General features: G+C 38.4%; 1 protein-coding gene across 1 annotated transcript in view; it reads left to right on the top strand.

Annotated features, from left to right (window-relative positions):
- OTOF (otoferlin) overlaps window positions 1-22,717 on the top strand; it is a 156,845-nt gene that overhangs the window by 43,057 nt on the left and 91,071 nt on the right. Inside the window, exons 3-5 of the mRNA XM_074300111.1 lie at window positions 7,671-7,759; window positions 15,921-16,020; window positions 19,825-20,006. Coding sequence (XP_074156212.1) covers window positions 7,671-7,759; window positions 15,921-16,020; window positions 19,825-20,006 — 371 coding nt within the window. The remainder of the gene's footprint in view (window positions 1-7,670; window positions 7,760-15,920; window positions 16,021-19,824; window positions 20,007-22,717) is intronic.

Here is a 22,717-nt window from a genome sequence, read left to right as displayed (position 1 = left end):
ATCCTGTAGTTTACATACATGGAACTCTGAATTTTATCTGTTCTAAGAAACTTTAAAATCACAAAATCACAGAACTGGATCTGTAAGGGAGCTCAGAGACCATCTGGCTCAACCCCCTCATTTTATAGTTGAAATTTTCTCATTGTGACACATGGTCACACACATGTCAGAGATAGGGTTTGACCTAGATCCTCTGATACTAGATCCAGTGCTCCTTCCACTGTGCCACACTACCTCCCTCCATCAATTCATCTGACTATCATTTATTAAGCACCTGTTTTGTGCGTGGCATGGAAACTAGCCTCTAGGGATATGGAGACAAAACAAAAGGGCAGTCATTGCATTTAAGGTTCTCACATCTAACTGGAGGAAGAATATATGTGCACAGATAAGTAAGGGCCACTTGGAGAACATAAAACCTACCATGCTAAGAAATGAGTTAATTCAGCAAGGTTTTGTCCCTGGTATGATCCCTAAGGGATGTGTTGCAGAAACACAACAAGTATTCCCTATCGGCCCCCTCAACTGTTGGGTTGTCCCCCTGAATGTCTCTTTTCTCTTATTTAAAAGACCTGTCATTCAGAGGCCAATCTAACCAGCAACAGTGTCTGGAACCACATACAACAGAACACTGGCTGGGCTGCTTCGCTGGTCCAGTACAATGCTAATCTTGCTAGCAGGCTGAAGATTTCCCAGGTCAGACACCCGTCCTGCCCCAGGGAAACCATACATGAAGCCAGAGATCATCCAGACAGATAAAGAACTGAACTCTGCTACCTTGGACAACATCAGGTGATTCTGTGATAAGGGCCTGGCAAACCAGGTCATGACAACCTGCTTCCTGCTGCTCAACTATCTTTCATGTGCCCTAGAGTCGATTGCCTCGTGATGCCATGTGCTTTCCACTTACATCTCTGCAGATATGCTACTTGCCTTGATCCAATTTCTGGGTTCTCACTTAACAGCACTTTCCTGGAAATGGAAACCATAATCCTGGACTCAGAAAACAAATTGAACCTATGAACATATGACTAGGAACTGGTCTAAAACCAACATGATTCTGTGTCTCTATGCCCTTATTCACTTAAAGTGGCAACTATAGTAGCATCATTTGCAAGAATGTGTGTGTGTGTGTGTGTGTGTGTGTGTGTGTGTGTGTGTGTGTGTGTGTGTGTTGGGGAGAAGGCAGCAATAATATAGTGTGAAGTATTGGTCCCTGACAACAATCAGATGAAGCTATTCTTGAGAATGAGCTGAAGTATAGCTCCATACACTTGCTCCTCTACCTCTCTTTTCTACTTCTCTGTTTTTTGCTACATTCCTAATCTCTGGGATAAGACAGAGACACACACACACACACACACACACACAGAAAGGAAGGAGGGAGGGAGGGAAGGAGAAAAGGAGAAAGGGAGGGAAGGAAGGAGAGAGAAGGAGGGAGGGAGAGGAGTTCAGAAGAGTCTGCCATTCTATATAATAAGCATTATTTAGTACTTATTAGGTACACATAACACTACACTAAGCACAAGGAGTACATTTTTTTTTTAAAGTTCCTGCACTCAAGGAGATTACATTCTATTGTGGAAGACAACACAATTACATACAATACTGTTCTTCAAAGAGTGGAGGAATCAAGGAATTCTTGGATTTTTAAAAATTTTCACCAGGGAAGGAAGAGCTCCTAGAAGGTGATGTCTACTAATAAGTGCTCACCAAGTTTGTAAATGAAGATCTCCAAGGAATCCATTTTGTCCTAAACTAAACAGCTCATTCCACTTTAGGACAACATTCATTATTAAGGAATTATTTTTCTTCTATCAAACTGAAATCAGTGTCTCTGCAATCTATATCCATTTTTTCTGTGTTCTGCCCTCTGGAATAAAACGTAGCAAGTTGAATCCTTCCTCTAAATCTTCTAAAAGATATCTTTCCTAAGTTTTGACTATCAATTTGGCTCGAATTTATCAAGGTCTCCAAATTGACTGTCCTTAGCACTCTCCCCTGAATATTCTTCAGATTGTCAATATCCTTTTTCCCCTGAGGCTGAGGTTAAGTGACTTGCCCAGGGTCACACAGCTAGGAAGTGTTAAGTATCTGAGGCCCTATTTGAACTCAGGTCCTCCTGACTTCAGGACTGATGCTCCATCTAGCTGCTCCCTGTCAATATCCTTTCTAAAATGTGATACCCAGAAATGAGCAGAACATTCCAGAGGTGATTTGACCAGGGAAAAGTAGAATCAGATCTAGTGGGAAAAAAAAAAAAAAAGTAGAATCTGGATCGAGTGAAACTCAAAATCATATTGGGTCTTTTAACCCTATTATCATATTGTTGACAGGAACTATTTTTCTAGCAATGCTCCAACCACTTTTTATTTATGTAGTTGATTATATGAATCCAACTGCAATTGGAACATTTTAAATTTACTAAATTTTGCCTTCTTCAATTCAGTTTATTGTTTTAGCCTATTAAGATCTTTTCATGGAATCATTTTGTCTCTCAATATGTTAACTATCTTTATCATCATTTTGTCATCTGAAAACCTAAAATACATGACGCTATAGAATTATTATATTTTATATTGTAGCATATGAAATAATATCACACCTCATCAAATCATATCAATATATATCATATCATAGTATAATATTGCATACTATACTATAAATTAATATGTTGTGGCCAAATTTTTATAAATGTTGAAGAGAACAAAGCAAAGGAAAGAACTCTGGAGCACTCTAATACAAAATTCCTTCGAGGTTAATGAAGATTACTTTGGGATCCAGAAAATCAATCAATTTTAGCACCAGTTATTTGTATTGTCATGTTCTCCATATCATTCTGCCTTGTTCAGAAGGAAGTCAAAAGAAATTACATCAAATGTCTCTGAAATCCAGGCATATTGTGTCTCCAGATACAGTCTAGTCTAAAAACCTTCTTTAAAAATTAAATTGACATTCATATGGCATAACCTGTTCTTCATAAATCAATGTTTATACCTAATCTAGGTGCTATAGTGGATAGAACACCTAGCCTGAAATCAAAAGGACCTGAGTTCAAATCCAGCCTCAAACACTTATTAGCTGTATGACTCTGAGCAAGTCACTTAATTCTGTCTGCCTCAGTTTCCTCATCTGTAAAATGAATTGGAGAAAGAAATGAGAAAATTTTCTTTTCCAAGAAAACCCCCAATGAGGTCACAAAGAGTCAGATATTACTGAAAAAGACTGAATAAGAACAATAAACTGACAAACTGGAGTGTATCTAGAGGGTGATAACTAGGATGGTGAGACATCTTAAAACCAGTTAATTGAAGGATTAAAAGAAATGGGAGGTGAGGGTGGGCTGCTAGGTAGTACTGTGGATAGATAAATCACCAGTCCTGAAGTCAGGAAGACCTTTAGTCAAATCTGGTCTTAAACATTTAACACTTCCTAGCTGTGTGACTCTGGGCCAATCACTTAACCCCAATTGCCTCAGCAAAAACAAAACAAAACAAAACAACAACAACAACAAAAAAAAAAAAAAACAAACGCCATTGGGGCTTTTCATTAGCTCAGAAAAGAAAGGACCTGAGGAAGATAACAGAATGAAATCTTGTTTAAATGAGACTAGATATACGTTGAAACCCCAAGAGTCAGTGATTTTATAATTTTATAATTGTTTTCAAATAACTATTGTGTGATTTCTTTGAAAAACTGTCATGTGACTTTTCCCTATCCCACCAGTTGTTAATACCCTCTGCCTCTCCCCAATTTTTTTTTTACTTTATAGTTACCTTGATATATTTTGCACTTAGTTCTCTGCATATACATTGTCTCATTCCCATAAAACAAATTCCCTGAAGGCAGAAACTGTTTCATTTTTGTCTTTTAGCCGCCAGCACTGTTCCTGGCACATTGTTATTATTCAGTCATTTCCAACTCTTTATGACCCTATTTTGAGTTTTCTTGGCAAGGATACTAGAGTAGTTTGCCATTTCCTTCCCCAGTTCATATTATAGATGAGGAAACTGAGGCAAACAAGATTAAGTGACTTTCCTGAGGTCACACAAATGATAAGTGTCTAAGGCTGGATTTGAACTCAGGCTCTTCCTGAGTTTTCCTAATTCTCTATCCACTGCATCACCTAGCTGCCTGAGCTATATCTGGCACATAGTAAACACAATAAACAGATGCTTGTTTGATGAATGTTTCTGGAAATATTCAATTTATTCTACGTGTCACCAAAATGAAGAGTAAGGAACAATAGGGTTAAAGGGAAAATTCATATCCTCAACATGAAGATATTTAATTATAGTTATCCAATGAATAGTGGAATGAGCTGCTTCTTCAGTAAATGGGATAATTAGCAGAAAGGGTTTAAGCTGGGAATGCATGACTGCTTCTAGGATATGTTAGAAACACAACAAGTATGGAGTTGAAGCTTCATTTAAAAAAAAAAAAATTCTTTTGAAGCTTCATTTCAAAAAGTATTTATTTAAGTACCTTCCATGTAGAAGATATTATGCTAACTACTTGAGATACAAAGACAAAAAAGGAAAAGTCTTTGACCCCAAGAAGCTAATATTCTAGGGGAAGGGGGAAATGCAATTTGTATACAGACATGAAAATAAAAAGTTTAAATGAATTTTTTTTTCAAATAGCAAGTATTTATTTTCTCTCTCCTACTTCCCCTAATTGGAGAAGAAAAGCAAATCTCAGATGGGAGAGAGTGCTAACAACTAGGAGGGAAAAGATAGCAAGTCTTAGGTGACTTTTGAGTTCTAATCTAGAGAAAAAGAAAGAATTGTTTCTTTCCTCAGTCCTTAGAGAGATTTCTACTTTATACACATGACCTCAGTACAGTCTCTAAGGTGTCCTCCCTATTTCAGATTCTGTGATTCTATAAAAGATAACAATTCTTTCAAAATGCCGTTAGAGATTGCCTTCCTATATATTTAATTATATGAAACAACCTAAATCTCTCAGGCCTTTAACTGATTTCACTGAATCATTTTCTCCATACTAATCCATCTTAAATCTTTCCCTCTTCTCTAGCTGGGGATTTCCAGCTACATCCTGTCCTCCCTTGCATTTTAGATGCAACAAAACTTTGGTCAGCACTCTGCCTCTCTTTAAGTCTGTGAAGGTCTGATCTCATATATTGGATTACTTGCTGTCTAGGGGAGAGGAGTTAGGGGAAAGGAGGGAGAAAAATTTGAAATACAGGGTTTTGCAAGGGTGAATGTTGAAAACTATCTTCACATGTATTTTGAAAATAAAAAGCTGTTATTAAAATAAAAAAAGAAAAAGAAAAACTGGTCTCCCTCCAAAGCTCTGAATTCATGAGTACACAGATTTTTTTTTTTCCCCTTTTTTGGTTAGGTTTTTTTTTTTTTTTTTTTTTTTTTTATTTATTTTTTTTTTCATAGAGGCAGCTGGCGTAGCTTTTCCTGAGGTATGCCTTATTTCCCCACCGGATAATAAAACCAGCTTCATTAAGAAAACTGCAGATTCTGTAGATGAGAGCCTTCCCTTAGAAATATAAAGAGCAGTTCTTGAAGAAGCTAGTTAATGAAGCCTGACCCATTGGGGGAAGGCCTGTTTCCAAATTGTTCAGGTTTGAAATTTCTTTCTCAGATCCTATAATTTTCCTCCCCAAATTCATACTGTATTTTCCTACCTGCCAAAAAGAAAGAAAGAAAGAAAGAAAGAAAGAAAGAAAGAAAGAAAGAAAGAAAGAAAGAAAGAAAGAGAAAGAAAGAAAGAAAGAAAGAAAGAAAGAAAGAAAGAAAGAAAGAAAGAAAGAAAGAAAGAAAGAAAGAAAGAAAGAAAGAAAGAAAGAAAGAAAGAAAGAAAGAAAGAAAGAAAGCCTTTATGACTGCCCTCACTGAATCATCTTTATTTTTGCAATTTTTTGTTGTTCCATTTCTTAGTGCTTTCCAACTGGCTACTTTGGGTGAATGATGGGAAGTTCAGAAGGTTTGCTAGGACAGTTTTTCTCAGAGTTCTGGTCCAGGTTCTTCCACTAATTAATTGTGTAATTTGGGGCAAGTCTTTTAACCTCAAGAGGCATCATGACACAGAAGAAAGTTCTTTGACCTAGATTCAAATTCTACTATTTACTATCTGTATGACACTGGGTAAGCAAGGTGATGGAGGGCATAAAGCACTGAATTTAAATCTGGTCTTAGGCAATAGCCAGGTGACTCTAAACAAGTCACTTACCTTGCCTTTGTTTCCTTGGTTTCCTCATCTGTAAAATGATCTAGAGAAAGAAATGGGAAGAGTACTGGATTCTTTTTTTTTTTTTTTTTTTTTTGCTTAGGCAATTGGGATTAAGTGACTTGGCAGGGTCACACAGCTAGGAAGTGCTAAGAACTCAAGTCCTCTTAACTTCAGGGCAGGTGCTCTATCCACTGGGCAACCTACTGCCCCTAATCCTCTATTTCTTAAGAATCCAGTACTCTGGTACAGTAGATTCTAGAATCTAGACTTTGCTCTTTGATTCTACCATAACTCACTTGGACAGTATTGGTTGGTTCCATAGAAAGAGAAGTTGACTCTCTTTGGCTCTCTTATCATACTCAAGCTCATTTTTTTCCCCAGTGGATTCAAAGCCAAGTAGAATGACAAGGCTACATGCTTGTTTGGGTCTCTGAAGTAAACTGATCTGACTTATGCTGAGGTTCCACATAAGCAAACCAGGTTTGTATATCTTCTGAAGAAAGTCCAAGCCATGGAGAGACTTGCATGAACTGATGCTGAGTGAAATGAGCAGAACCAGAAGATCACTATACACTTCGACAACAATATTGTATGAAGATGTATTCTGATGGAAGTGGATATCTTCAGCATAAAGAAGATCCAACCCACTTCCAGTTGATCAGTGATGGACAGAAACAACTACACCCAGAGAAGGAACACTGGGAAGTGAATGTAAAATATTAGTACTATTGTCTTTCTACCCAGGTTACTTATACCTTCAGAATACAATACTTAATGTGCAACAAGAAAATTGGATTTACACACATATATTGTATCTAGGTTATACTGTAACACGTGTAAAATGTATGGGATTGCCTGTCATCTAGGGGAGGGAATAGAGGGAGGGAGGGGAAAATCTGGAAAAATGAATATAAGGGATAATGTTATAAAAAAAATTACTCATGCATATATACTGTCAAAAAAAATTATAATTATAAAATTAATTTTTAAAAAAGAAAGACCAAGCCATAGGTTAGCACTGAGTCTATAAGCCTGTATAGACCTCAAGGTAAAGGTAGAATTTTCAAAGAAGAAGGAGAATTGTTTTTATTGTTTATGAATTTCTGTGAATCTTTTATGTGCTGTCTACATTTTCCATAGGATGAAATAAAAAGTGTCCTATAAAAATTATAATCTTATCCCAAGTGCTTATAAAGGCACTAAAGACTCTTCTGCTTTCTATATATGGAGAATGATACATGAGCTATATTCTGAGATTTTTCATAGTAAACTTATAATGGAAGGCTAATAAAATAAGTCCAATAGTTTTGCAACAGCTTCCTCTAAGATAAGACTTCATGTAAACTCAAAAGATGGGTTAAAGCTATACATAACATTCCCTAGTTCATGTTTTTTTCTCATCTTTCCAGGATACTCATGCCATTAAATTCTTATTCTGGACTACTTTCTCTCTCTTTTTCTAGACCTTCCGATGGCCAGTTGGCAGTAACATCGATGGCAATGAAATGCTAGAGATCCAGGTATTCAACTACAGCAAAGTCTTCAGCAATAAGTAAGTGAATTCAAGTATGGGAAAGGAAGATTCATGGAGGGAAATGATAGAAAACTCTACTTTCTCTGATGGACCCTAGTATTACTTGGAGTTTAGAATCAGGGCTAACAGAATTCCTGGGCTTTCTTTCCTAAAGGAATGTTTACCTATGGCAAAATTAACAAGTAGTTTTCCTCATGTGATTTCTCAGGCTTGACTACAACTTGATATTGTTATAATCAAGGTGTGCTGTAAATGTTTGAGAACCTCTTTCTGAGAGGGAAAATGCATTCAGGACATACTTTCAATTTGAATTTGTGTTATTAAACATTTTCTCTATTACTTTCTTAAGTCTAGATAATCAATAATGCCTAAATTTGTAGTATTCTTCAATTTCCAAGATATAAATGCTCACGCTCAAAATTTAACATTGGGTTCTTGCACGCCAGTAAAAAATTCATAGATACCTTCTCTCTGTGTAGCTTAATAAATGCTTATAAGAAATAAATGGTTAGTTGATAAACTTACCTTGATTCATGCACTTCAAAGATCCCCTTGCTGACTACCTTAATTAAAATAAAGGCATTCCTTTAGCCAAGACCTAATCATGATTGAGATGTCCTATGTGTATGAAAAAGAGAGACAAAGAGATTCAGACACAGACATAGATACAGAGAGGTTCCAAATCATTTTCTCAGAGATATTTGGTGGCTAAAAAGGAAAGAGCCTGAGTTGTGTAATTAGAAGAACTGCCTTCAAATCCAGATTCTAGCATTTATCTACACAGTTTTAAGAAATCAATTCACTTCCCTATACCACAATTTGCTTGTCTCTAAAAAGAGATGGCCTCTCAAGGTCCCTTCCTATTCAGATTATATGGTCTTAAAATTTTTAATCTTTTAATGACAACTAAATTCATCATATAAATAAAATACTGTAAAATCTGAGAGGTAGTATTATATATGGAAAGATCAGGGGATTATCAGTTGATTAAAGGAAAAGAAGTGAAGAAAGTGAAATGAAGGACCTGAGAGCTCAGATTAATCAACTATATTCAAAAGTTCAAAGGATCATCACAGGCACAGAGCAGGAAGAGAATTTAGAGACTATTTAGTCCAGTTCCCTCATTTTATAACTATAGAAAATAAGGTTCAGGAAGATCATAGGACTTATCCAGATCATGCAATTGATATGTGCCAGAACCAGGATGTGAATTCAGGTCTTCCCAGTTTCCTGACCTGAATTCAAATCTTGCTTGGACACTTAACTCTTTGTGTGACTGTGGGCAAGTCCATTAATCTCACACAGTCTCAGTTTTTCCATCTGTAAAATGAGGATAAAAATAGCTCCTCTCCGTAATGTCAAGGATCAAATGAGATAATTTCTACATTTTAAATTGCCATGTAAATGTTGACAATTATTATTATGTTATTACCCTGCATTCAGTACTCTATCCACTATACCACCATCCATTTTTAAAAAACATGACTAAACTTGGCTGTTTTCTGCAATGAAATGATTCAGATCAATTCCAATAGATTTGTGATGGAGAAAGCCATCTGCATCCAGAGAAAGGACTATGGGGACTGAATGTGGCTCATGACATAGTATCTTTGCCTTTTTTTGTTGTTGTTCACCTGTTTTTTTTTTTTCTTTCTTTCTTGTTTTTTCCTTTTTGATCTGATCTTTCTTGTACAACATGATATATGTGAAAAATATATATATATATAAGAATTGCAGATATTTAATGTATATTACTTGCTGTCTAGGGGAAAGAGATGGGAGGAAGGGAAGGAAAAAATTTGAACACAAGGTTTTGCAAGGCTGAATGTTGAAAACTATCTTTGCATGTACTTTGAAAATAAAAAAAAAAAACTACTATTTAAAATAAAATAAAACAATGCCTAAGTCTTTAAAAGTAAAACTAGCTCCCATAAAAGCTTAAATAATTAAATATGGAACTTCATTATTCATTCTAAAATGTCATCAAGATGGAAGATACCCAGGGATAAACAAGTGTGTGTCCTCCTTAAGAAGGGCACTTTATACTCCAGACTTTCTTTTCTCCCTCTTCCTCTCCATCAGGAGCATCCAGAGGAGGCTGTGGGCAATATGATAATCAAAGGAAATCCAAGAGCAGCTTCATGGGTGAAAGGGTTGTCCATGCAGAGGGTAGGGTTAGTTGATAAATATCTAAGGAAAAAACTCTTCAATTTGCCTTGGGAAGCAAGAGAGCAGGAGAGAAGGAAGAGAGGGATTTTCTTGGCAGAGATAATGGAGTGATTTGCCATTTCCTTCGCCAGCTCATTTCACAGTGAGGAAACTGGGGCAAAAAGAGATTAAGTGACTTGCCTAGCATTATGCTGCTACTAAGTGTCTGAGGTTGGATTTGAACACAGGAAGATGAGTCTTTGAAGCCAGAGGATCTGGATTCAAATTTTACTCTAGATTCCAGGAGCTATGTAATCTTAGGCAAGGCACTTAACTGCTCTAGGCCTATTTCCTCAGCTGCAAAATTGGGTGAGGTTGGGGGAAGAGAGCAAAAAGGGAGAGAGGGTGAACTAAATGATCTTCAAAATCCCTTTCTGCTCTTAACCTAAAATCCTCTAGTCTAGCATTCTAATCACCACAAAATGCTATGAGCTCATCTTTCTTTGGGAGCCTCAGTTTCCCCATCTGCAAAATGAGGACATGATAATACCTGTAGTATCTCACAGATTTTGGTGTAGTACTCAAAAAGTATAGTGAATTTAAAGTGCTTTTTTAAACTTTAAAGCACTATATTTAAAAGCTAGTTATAATTTATCACTTTATGTAGGGCACATGGTGGGCTCATAAAGAAATACAAATTCATGGTCTCTTGGAGCTTACAATCTAGTAAAGAAGGAAGTTCCAAATATCAGATAATACACATTATTACATGATAAGTGAATTTTAAGAGTTCCAAGAACAAAATGCTTTGAAGATGTCCAAGAGCTCCAAGATCCCTCCTCCCCATCCCAGATTCCCCATTGAGATTGCCAATAGTCTCTGAATAATGCAAAGGCTCCAAGAGTTTGGCAATCATACTCAACCTGGCCCAAGATACCTGATGCCCTCTCTCAGGGGAAAATGCTTAAATTATTCAAGGCTATCTCAATGCCTGGTAGGGACTTCTTTGTGGATACTCTGCCCTCCCACCTGTTGCCTCAGGCTTCACTTATTCCAAGGCTAATTAGGTGGGAATCCAATCTGGGTCACATAGACACTCCAACCCTCCTTTTAGATAGGGAACTCCAAGTAGGAGATTTTGGTTTAGACTCTGGCCTCCTGACTAAAGTAAGGGTGGGACCAGTTTGAGGGACACTCCTGGCAATGTTTTCAAACACTGCAGCAGCCTCACTACAAAATTTGAGTAAATAAAGGCATCAAGTCAGGACACTAGAAAGGGATCCTAAAGTAATAAGATAATTCTGGCTTTCAAGAATGAAAATAATAAATACATCTATGTAGCATTGTAAGTTTTGAAGGGACTTTATACATACTATCTTAATTATTTCAACTTCCAATCCCTCCTATTATCTCTCTCACTGGTATATTTGTCCTTCATTGCAGTCTTTTCTTCTTAGAATAAGAAGCCAATTCTAGTCCCAGCTTTGCCACTTACTACCTAAATAACATTAGAGAAGTCATTTATTCTGAGGCTCAATATTCTCATCTGCACAATAGGAATGATACCTGCCCCAATATTTTGTAAGGATCAAATGAGGTCATTTATGACAAGGTTCTTTGTAAGTTGGTAAGTGCCATGCAAGTGAGCTACTAGTAGTTCTTCTTTAGCAAAGCCTTTATTTATATGTTTAAGTAGTCATCATGAGGTTTGCGTTTTGGAGTTCCCTTCTGTCAGGGAACCAAATGATGAGGTCTACATTGAGGGAACCAAAATGAGATTAGGGTTCCTGATGGTCAGGGAGTTAAATGATATAGTCTAGTGACAGGTTTGGGGTTCAGGGAATCAAATGGAGAGGTTTGGCTCCCCTAAACCCCCTTGGGATTTGGCTGAGTTTTGGGGAACCCGCTTCTGGCAGCACAGAAATCCTTTGTAAAGGAATTTGCAAACCTGAAAAAGCTAGATTAATAAAAGAGGTTTATTATAGGCATTGGGAAGTAAAATTTCTAGTAGAGAAATCCTGACAGAGAGGCATAAAGTCTTGTTAGGAAAATAGGTGAGGATAAAAGGAGGTTAACACTGGAAGAGAATATTATTCCAGTGGGCAGAGGCTTCCTTGGCATAGGATGGCATAGCATAGCATTGTGTGGTACGGAAATGGTGAAGGGTCACCATTTAATAAAAAAAGCTGGAGAGAGCTCTAGAGAAAAGCAAAGTTTATTGTACATTCTCAGGAGAAGGGCGTCCCACTCTTCGAGTAGACTATCGAAGAGAGGAAGCGCCTCCTGTGGGCAGGACAGCACCTTTAATCCCTAACGCAAAACGCCCCCTCCCACCACTGACCCTCACCCTCATTGGCTGAGAGTCTTACATTCTAAACGCGAGATCTACCCATGAAATTGAACTTGACCAATAAGTACATAGTTGCCCATATTTGGATGAAATAGGGAGATGTCATAGGAGGGGAAGGCAATGCCCTTCAGAGTCCTTCAGGCCTACTCGAACTCTGAAGTAGATGAAGCCTTACTCAATTTTCACAACTGTCTTGAAAGATCTCACCTCATCTCATTCAGCATGACATGGCATGACATATTAGGACCTCTGGAAAGAAATGAGTTTTTAATTGCCATTTTTTTTTTTTTTTAATAAGGAAGTCTTTGGCTACATTCCAAGGCCTGCCCCCCCTCCAGATGAAGCTGGTGGGTGGAGTTGGAATTGAATAGAAAATCTTCAATTGAATAGGGTTGGTATCTCCAGCTCCACAGCCCCACCCAGACAACAGAATGGAGCTGCTTGTCCTCAGGCGGGGTCCCCGTAGTGGCAGGGTTCAAAGAGAATTTGTTCTTCTAGTAGTTTTAGAGTTTCGGGGATCCTTCTTCAATCAGAATCTTGTAATAACAGAGATATTAGAAATCACTTGATCTAACCCCTTCTTTTAATGGAGGAAATTAAGTTCTTCAACCAAAGACCAAAAAATAACAGAATGGGCTCAAGCCAAGTCCTCATATTTTTCTTTATGCTACATGGTCTCAATAATTCTTTCCATTTCCATTTGCATTTTCCAAAGGATATAGGTCCTTTTTTCCCATACATTCACCCTCCTTTCCTAGATTTTCCCAATAACCACATCAAGTTCTTAACTCTGTTAATGAACCCCCAACCCCCAAAAAGTTCCCCAATAACCTATTAACCTATCTGAATTTACTAAAAATGCTTATTAAAACAGAACCTGGAAAAAAAATAAAGAAAATAGAAACCAAAGTGAAAAGAGGGAGGAAAAGTATAGAATAATATTTTCAAGAGGTAGTTCCCCTAGGACATCTGTAACTCTTCCTTAAACCTAGCTTTTTGAAGAGTTAAAAGTACTTTCTTCCCAATAGCATTGAGATAGTCCAAATGTTATCACCTCTATTTTGCAGATAAGGATAATAAGGCTCAGAGCTTTCAGTTGTTTAAGTCAGGCCTAACTCTTCATGGCCCCATTTGAGGTTTGCCATTTCCTTCAGAAATTTTACAGATGAGGAAACTGAGGCAAATAGAGTTAAATGACTTGCCCAGGACCACATAGCTAGTGTCTGAGACCAGATTAGAATTCAAAAAAATAAATAAATAAATGACATTCTATCCCACTATGCTATTTATTTGTCCTTCAGTGACTTACCGAGAGTCATAGAGAGCTAGAAAATGGCAGTAATATTTAAACCCAGTTTTTCTGATTATTGCCAGTGCTCTTTCCCCCACACCATGTTGCTTCTAATTGCAGACACACTCTTTTGTCTATGCTAGTCCTTACTACTGGCTTTGTAAAGTAGGAGTTTTAGCAAGTGAAATGCTTTTATTTGTTCTCCTTCAAGCCTCTGACATGCTAGAAATGTGCCAGGTATACTGAGGACATAATGGAGATTTATTACCTGTGTTACCTTAAGGTAGTCAAAGTTGCTTTACCTATGAGGACAGGTACATAAGTGTCCTTATCTGTAAAGTGAGAAGATTAGATTAGATGGCCTCAAGGGCCGAGCTTCAGTCTAAGACTTTATGACAGATACACTGCCTAGGGGCAACTCTCCCAGAGTCTACAATCAAACAGAAACTCAGGCAGGTGAATATGTACATACAACATGATCCCACACTATAATATAAATGGATATGTGCTCAAACCCAAGTCCTCCGATTTTCTTTATGCTACCTTACCTCAATAGTTCTTACTTTTCCACTTTGCACTGGCATTTTCCAAATCATTAATTTTCCTAGGGATGTATATTCTTTTCTTTTTGCCCACCTTTCCTAGGGTTTCCCAATGCCCATACAAACACTCCTAACTCTTTTATGTCCAAGTCCTGACAAATATGAATTGAATTCGATGCTCTTTCTATTCAAAATCCTATGATCCTTTCTTTGAACTTGGGGATTTATTTAATTGTAATTCTCAAAGAATGAGGGAGCTCCTCTGAGCATGTGCATGGAAAAAGCTCTATACTGTCACCTGGTGGTGTCCTACTGCATCTCACCGTCCCTTTCTTGCTCATCTACGGCTACTCACTACCTGTATTTCTGGTTTTCTTCAATGAAGAAGGGTCTTTCTGATAGATCTAAGAGAAATAGATGCTGCTCTTCTGCAGCTATGTAGTCCTTTCTTTGGAGTATGAGCCAGTGTTGTACATTAGAAAGTAAAGCTTCTGACACAGTTACTATCTAATTGTGGCAATAAAACTCCATTACTGGATTCTCAGCAGTGAAAAACCTAAATTAAAAAAAAAAAAATTTCATATCAAAACTCCATGTCAACATGTTTCTTTAATTATAGTAATTCTCATTTCTCTAGCATTCTGCCATTTACAAAACATTTCCTTCATAAAATCTTGTCAGATAGATACAAATCTCATTATCTCCATTTTTTCAGATGAAAAAACCTGAGATCAGAGAAGTTGTTTTATGCCCAAGGCCACATAGTTTAGTAAGTGGTAGAAGCAGTTTTCAAACTGAGGTCTTCCTGACTCCAAATCAGCTCTGTAGCCACTATTCCACACGTCTCTCTTACTATTATTTAGGTTTTTCACTGCTGAGAATCCAGTAATGGAGTTTTATTGCCACAATTAGGTAGTAACTGTGTCAGAAGCTTTACTTTCTAATGTACAACACTGTCTATAGTCATACCATTGGTGTCAAGAGCCAGGCCCCAAACCCAAGCCTACTGATTTCAGATCTAGGACTTATTTTCTTTCCCAAATGAAATCTTCAATTTCAAGAATGATCCCTCTTATAGAGTCATGAGGTAGGAAGGGGAGAATGGGTGAATGGGAGAAAGTGGTCTTGGAGCCATCCCTCCAATATGGATTATGGCCACATTTCCTAACTCAGAAACTTTTTAATACAAGTGAAATCACTTTAAAGGAATGTTAAATGCAGCCTTGAAGAGCATGTCAGTCAACCAATACTCACTGAATTGAATTGAATGAAATTGAATATCGCTCAGTCTTGTGCTTACATGTGTTAAGAAGAGATGGTAACACAATGGAGAGAGCCCTGGGCCTGTAATCAAGAAAGTCCTAGTTCAAATTTGACCTCAGAGACATTAGCTGTGCGATTCAGGGCAAGTCATTTAAACTCTGCCTAAGTTTTCTCAACTCTAAAATAGAGATAATAATAGCACCTCCTCCTGGGGTTGTTGTGAGAATCAAATGAGATATTTGTAAAGTTTTTTGCTATACCTGGCACATAGTAGGCCTATATAAATGCTTATTCCTATTCCCTTCCCACAGACACTGGACTCAGAATCAGGTGAATGAGTGGGTTTGAATCCCACCTCACACTTATCTCATAGACTTCTCGTGACTCAAATGAAGTCCTTGATTTAGAGCAGGAAGATTATTGAGTCCGACCCTTGCTCACTATCTAATTCTCGTTGCTGCCTTTAGGATCATTGGGACCTTCTGCATGGACTGTAGTTCCCTAAGAACTATTTGGGGTCTGGTAGCCTCTGGAATCTGTATCTATGACCCTTGCTCATCATTCAATGCTTCTCGCTGTCTCTAGGATCATTGGGACCTTCCGCATGGTACTGCAGCAGGTAGTAGAGGAGGGCTACCTGGAAGTGACAGATACTCTGATAGATGATAACAACTCTACTATCAAGGTATGTGCCTTCCCACTGTCCACCCTTCTTTTTTCATTTGCAGTTCATGGATAGATAAAAGAAAAGCCACCTTGGAAGTTTCCTGGTTTGCATGTGTTACCTCATGGGTAAAATGAGAGTATTGAACCAAATCAATCAATCAGCATTTACAGGTGTCAGTCTGGAGGGCAAGCATCTTCTCATCCTGTGCAATTCTAGGTGGCACAGATGGACTGAAGTCAGGAAAACCTGAGCTAAAATCTAATCTCAGATAATTACTAGTTGTAAAACCCTAGGCAAGTTATTTAACCTGGTTTGCCTCAGATTCCTCATCTGTAAAATGGTGATAATAATAGAATCTACCTCCCAGAGTGGTTGTGAGGATCAAATGAGATAAATAAAAATTCCTTAGCACATAGTAAGTACTATATAAAATTGTTATTATATCTTCCCATAAATCCTCCATAGAGGACCTACCTAATGCCCTGGAGTTCATTCTCTAAAATGAAGATATTACATTTATTTTTATGTTATGAACCCTTTAGGCTGTTTGGCTTATGGACCCTCAGAATTTAAATGCACAAAAATGCATAAGATTACAAAGGAAATCAATAACACAGAATTTTTTTCCTTTGTTCAACTTTATAGACTCCTTGAAATCTTGTCAGTTAAAAAAAAAATCTAAGTTAAAGATCATTGCTCTAGGTCTTTTGGGACCATAATAGAACCAGAAGAAACCCCTTCACTTTTCTAGATGAGTCCCAGAGAGGTAAAGCTCTATTTCCATGATTAATCAGATAGTAAGTGGCAGATACCAGGTAACTGGAACATTAAAAGGATCATGAATCCTATCCAGAGACAAAAAAAGAAGATCTCTGGCTCTAAATGTAGTCCCTCTTTCCATTGTATTGCACCAGGCATTGGACTGTCTACTTCTGATGTCCCTTGCTCTAAAACTGTCCCAACTTTAGAGTCATCTCTTTCCTTAGTGGTAGTATTTACCCACTTCTTGCCTACTAAGAAATGTTGGAGTAGAAATCAATGTTGAAGTATTATTAACTGATGATGTAGTGAAAATGCATAAAACATATAAAATTTTCTATAAATTAAAGAAATTTATAGTGCTTAGTCTATGCCCAGCAAGGGGCAGCCTGATTTAGTGGAGACAGCTGAATTTGGAGTTAAGAAAACTTGGCTGGTTTCCCAGTTTACTTTGTTTCTTCAGCTCCCACGACATGCATCTTCACTCCAATTCATGTTTTTATCATCTCTTGATTATATCCTACTTATCTGAACACTCCTCAGGCTCCTTTTCTGGGTCATCATTGACATCCTGCCTTCTAACAAGAGGTGTTCCCCCCCAAGGTCCCATCCTTTCTTTTCCTTTTCATCTTTGTTCACCTTCTCTTTCTCCTCCTCCTTCTTTTCCTGTCTCTGTCCCTTCTCCCCCTGTCTGTCTGTCTGTCTCTCTTTCTCCTACCCTTTCCCTCTCCCTTCTCTCTCTCCCTCTCCCTCTCCCTTTCCCTCCCCCTTTTCCCTTTCCTCTTCCTCTCCCGCTCTCTTTCTGTCTGTCTCTGTCCTTATCCCATATCTCTCATTCCCGCATCAGCTGTTGCCTATTTAACATCCACTCCTGGATATCCCATGGTCATCTCAAAATCACAGTATCTAAAACAGAACTCACTATGTTCCTCAACTCTTTCTTTATCCAAACTTCTTTATTTCTCTAGAGGGTGCCAACATTCTTCCCAAGTTCACATCATTGGAGCCAATCTCACTCCCCCCTCTCTGAATGGTCGATAAATCTGGTCTCCTCTGCTATTTACCTCATCCCCTCTTCCTGCACAGTCATCACCCTTATATTCTTCCCCACACTGTTGAATCTGCCTCCTAGTTAGACTCCCCACTTCCCATTTGCTCCAATCCGTCCTCCACATAATCGCCGAATAATGTTCCTAGCACAAGTGATGCTGTATTTTCCAAGTGATTAGGAAACTATAATAGTTCCCTATGGACTTTGGAATTAAATATAAATTCCTAGCTTGGACTCCAATATTCCTTTATAGGATTATTCCATGTGACTCCTTTTCATAAACTCTATATTCTAGAAAACTGGCCTATTGCTATTCCCTAAAACAGACCATCTTCCATGTCAACTTCTTTGCATAAGTCTGGAGTACACTTCCTCCTCAACTGTACCTTTCATCCTCCCTAGCTTTCATCAAGGCTCAGCTCATGATTCATCTCCCATAAGAAGCCTTTTCTGATCCTCTAAGCTATCAATTCTTGCTCTCTCCTCAAATTCCCCTGCATATACTTATTTGTTGTTTCCCTTTCTTCCTCCCCCCCCAACCCTCTCAATAAAATATAGCTCTGTGAGAGAACTGCCTGACACAATATACTTTATATAAATTAAGCATTTAATGACTGTTTTTTGATGGGACTCTGACCCCAATTGCATGCTATATTTCCAGCAGAATCATAAATTTAGAGCTGTGAATTGACCTTAGAGATTGCTAAAGCCAAGCCCTTCGTTTTAAGGATGAGAAAATTGAGGTGGAGAGAGATGGGCTACCTATCTCCCCCTGTTCTATCCACTGTGAGTTACTAAGAGTTCATTACCAAGGATCTATAAGAAGATCCATGAAGCTTTCTGGCCTTTCCCCCAGTTAGAGGCAACATGGAGAGATGGTTAAAGTGTTGGATCAGAGAGATCTGACTTCCAAATTATTGGTTAAGTGTCACATAACTTCTCTAGAATTTACTTACTAAGTAATACAGTTAGCTAAGGTCAGAACAACCTGCATTCAAATCTGGCTTCAGATATTTACTAGCTGTGTCACCCTGAACTGTGCCTCAGTTTTGTCATCTATAAAATGGAGATAATAATAGTATCTATCTCCCAGGGTTGTTGTGAGGCCAAAGTGAAATAATACTTATAAGATGTTTTGTGAAACAAGTTCTATGTAAATGTTAGTTATTATTATTGAGACATAGAAGGTTGCAATCTGATGGAGCAAGTTCCTCCTCCCAAGATCCTTTCTATATTGCTTTTTACATGGAGGTGATGAGGAGTAGATGAGGAGGAGTAAACTGTGGTCTAAACAGAGATGGGTCAGTTCCTTTTCTCTCTCTCCTTCCTTCCCCAAAGTAACCAAGGGCGGGTTCGGCAGCAAAGGAATTTGCTACTTAATGCTGTATGGAAACATAGTCTTTATTGATTAGAATGGGAACACCGCAGAGCCAGTGGGCAAAATGGCTGCATGGTACAAGGCCCATTTTTGCAAAGAGAAGATTCCCCTTCTCTCTTTTATGCAGTGATGTAGGGAGGTTCCTCAGAGTGATGTAAATAAGATAAGGATTCTCTTGTTATCTTTTGGGGATAGACAGAAGTCTCTTCCCAAAAGGAATTTCCTGATGCCATTTGGTCTATCTGAGCAGATTAGAATGGGGGCTGTAAAACCCTGGCCACCTCAGAGAGCCCAAACTAGTTTGACCAGAACTTGTATCAAAAATCCAAGTCCCAAAGGAAGTTGGAGATCAAACAAAGAATACCAAAGGGGCTACCGCCCTCAACAGAGGGTTGTAAATACTGATTTGTAAGGTTGACCTGAGGAGAATTCATGCAGTCATTGAACCACAATTGATGGGGAGCTGAGTTTTAAAAATCATTCTTGGAAACTGAGCAATGGAGAGCATGTCCAGTTCAGCTTGCAAGGTGTCTCAGCCCCCTGAGGCATATCGTGAGGGGACCACAGGTTTTGCCTCTTTCGTTGTTAGTTCTCCCAGGTGTTCACATCTTATCCCACACCCTCTTATTTATAGACCAGCATATGTGTGGAGGTCCGGTACCAGGCAGCTGATGGCACCGTGGGCTCCTGGAATGAGAGCGAATTCCTGGGGGATGACTCTCTACAAGGGGAAGAGAAGGACAGCCAAGAGACAGATGGCCTACTCCCAGGTTCTCACCGTGGTTCTCGTCAGCCTGGGGAGAAGAGTTTTCGGAGGTAAGAAGAAGGCAGCTGTGCTATGAAGAGGGCTTTCCAGTATGTGCATGGGGTGGCTCCCTGGCTACCCAAATGATGCCAAGAATTGGGCATCCCTACTGATCACCTTCCCTGGAGGAGGCACATGCCAGTGTCTGTAATTTCATTGGTAGCACCTCTTGTGGATAGAAGAGAGCCTGGGTTCTGAATGTCCTCAGATGCCCTCCCACTCTTAAATGGTATAGAGGCTTAGTCATTAGTCCTTCATTGTCAAAGATGACCATGACATGCACGTGAATTGGATTTAAGTGAGGGAGGGCTGGGCAAGGTCACCTGCCTCACTTTCATCCAGAGCCATCTGGGTCCAGTGGCCAGATAAAGGTTAGGATGATTAAAGATGGTACCACATGTAGTGGGAGAACTTGGCATTTTTTAAGCTAAGGTCGAAGCCCTTTTTGAAGTGATTAAGGCTAGGCAAAATTGAGGTAAAGGAATGGCCTCTTTTATCTAGTCAACAAAAAATAAATCAGTCTGAATGGGAAGACCCTTAGGATTTCTGGCCAAAGCAGAAACTATTGTTATTTACACTTACTCAATTCCAACACTTCCCTTAGAGTCCTGGCTCTTTACTTATAAGCTGTATGACCTTGGGTGAATGACCCTCTCTAAACTTCAGTAGCCATATCCAAAAAATAGGAATATTAATGCCATCTCAACTATCAGACTGTTGCAAGGCTCAAATGAAATAATATAAGCAAAGAATTTCACAAGCTAAACAGATACATACATATTATTATTGGAGGCACTTGAGAAGAGATGAACAAGAAGAGCAAGGCAGTTCCACATCAATAATTTCAATTTTCAAAAGTCAACTGAAAATTATGTGCCTTATAGGAAGTGAATTGACCAAGAGAGGGCAGGAGTCTCGCAGAAAAAAGTTAATTTTCTCCCCTACCCTGAATCTAGAAGAGATTCTAGATTTGCTTTCCCAATATAAAAAGTTGGGCACTATTACCTTAAGTGCCCTAAGCCACAAGAGGAATGTATGAATAGGGAAGGAAGAGACAACTTATGGGTTCCAGAATTGGGATAAGTCTTTGCTTCAGGCTCCTTCTTGGGCAGAACCATCTCCCAGGTACTTTCTATCCACTCAGAATGAGAAAATCACCCAACTCTAGAAACAAAACAATGAACCCTGCTTATGGAAGAGTAGTACTTTCTATGGTGCTTGGGTTAACTTTACCAAAGTTTTCAAAAATCATTCACTTTATTTAAAAAATCCTCTTCTCCTTGGGCAAATCTCCAGGGTCTCTTCCTGAGATGAGATGAGTCATCTCATTTCTTTCTATTCTCCTTACACCATTAGTCTAAGATCCAGTATGATCCAGCAAGCATTTATTACATGCCTCCTGTGTGTCAGGCATAGTGCTGCTAACCCCTAAACAAAAAAATAAAAAAACCCAGGACCTGGCTTTGTGGAATTTGCCTATAGTGAATAAGTAGTGATTTCCCAGAAAAGGAAGATAAAAAAACTCCTATAAAATATTTTTTTTCAAAATTAAAAAAAAATTAAAAATTAAAAAAACTCCACATTAGGACCATGTCTGATGTCCACTAGTACCAGTCCATGGGCACTCTCTATTATCAGACTAATCTGGGCCTCTACTTCCTCTTTACTCAAATTCATAATTGCCTTCTCCTTTTAAAAGCAATACAGGAGTTGAGAGAAGAAAGGATGCAAGGGTGAGGATGACAGGGCAGAGAACACTAGCTGTGAGTGAGAAGTTAGGGTTTTTATTGTAATCCTACTCCTGCTCCAATCTGGAATGGTTTTCCCTAAAAGACAGTCCTATAACCCGTAGACTGTGTATGAAGAAGGTTTGATTCTTGATTAACTGAGAGACCACTAAGATGAAGACATTGTATACTTGTGAAAGTGGGCAAGTGAAAGTAGGCAAAGGCAAAAAGGCTACTGGAAGATATTTCTGCTTTCTCAAACTTCTCTTCTGAAGTTGCTCTACATCCTTTGCCCACTTATGGGGGTGCTGAGTGCCTTTGGCTCCGAGGCCTCTTAGTCAATCAGGAGTCACACCTTCTTCTTCATAGGCAGTGCATAGGTCACAGAGTTGTATTTCAAGGAAAATTGCTTCAGACTTGGCTGAGAATAGGGTTACCAACTTTAGATAGCAGGGACCTCTTCCAGCAAAATTAGGCTATTAGCTGACTACTTGCCACTGGACTAGTTGAAAGACAAAGGACAAATTCAATGGTCAGAAATATCTACAGAGACCCCAAGGAATCAGAGTAGCCCCAAGTAATTTGCTAAAGCCCTAACTAGCCTTGACTTTTCTTCAAGGAAAAGAAGAACTATCTGCAAAAATAAAGTTTTCATAAAACAACACCTAGAAAGCAAAAGGAATCTCAGAATTTTTCCCTGAAAGATGAAATAAAGGAAGAAAAAAAAGTCCTACTTTAAAGTTCACTCTCAGAGGTGATGAGATGTGAAGGAAAAGTATTTTGCATCTTCTGAGTATCCCCTTCTACATCTGAAAACTGGCATCCACTGAATACACTTTTAAATACTGTTTTCTCAGTTGTAAAATTATCTTTAAGGTCTCTCCTGTGTCTAGATTCTGATCTTATGATTTTATAGCAACTTCATGACATCTCTAAGAGGTCGCCAAAAAGTATCTTAATCTTCAAATATTATGAATCAATTAATTAATATTTAT

This window comes from Sminthopsis crassicaudata, chromosome 3 (assembly GCF_048593235.1).
Source record: "Sminthopsis crassicaudata isolate SCR6 chromosome 3, ASM4859323v1, whole genome shotgun sequence".
NCBI lineage: Eukaryota > Metazoa > Chordata > Mammalia > Dasyuromorphia > Dasyuridae > Sminthopsis > Sminthopsis crassicaudata.
This window is presented reverse-complemented; position numbering and strand designations above follow the sequence as displayed.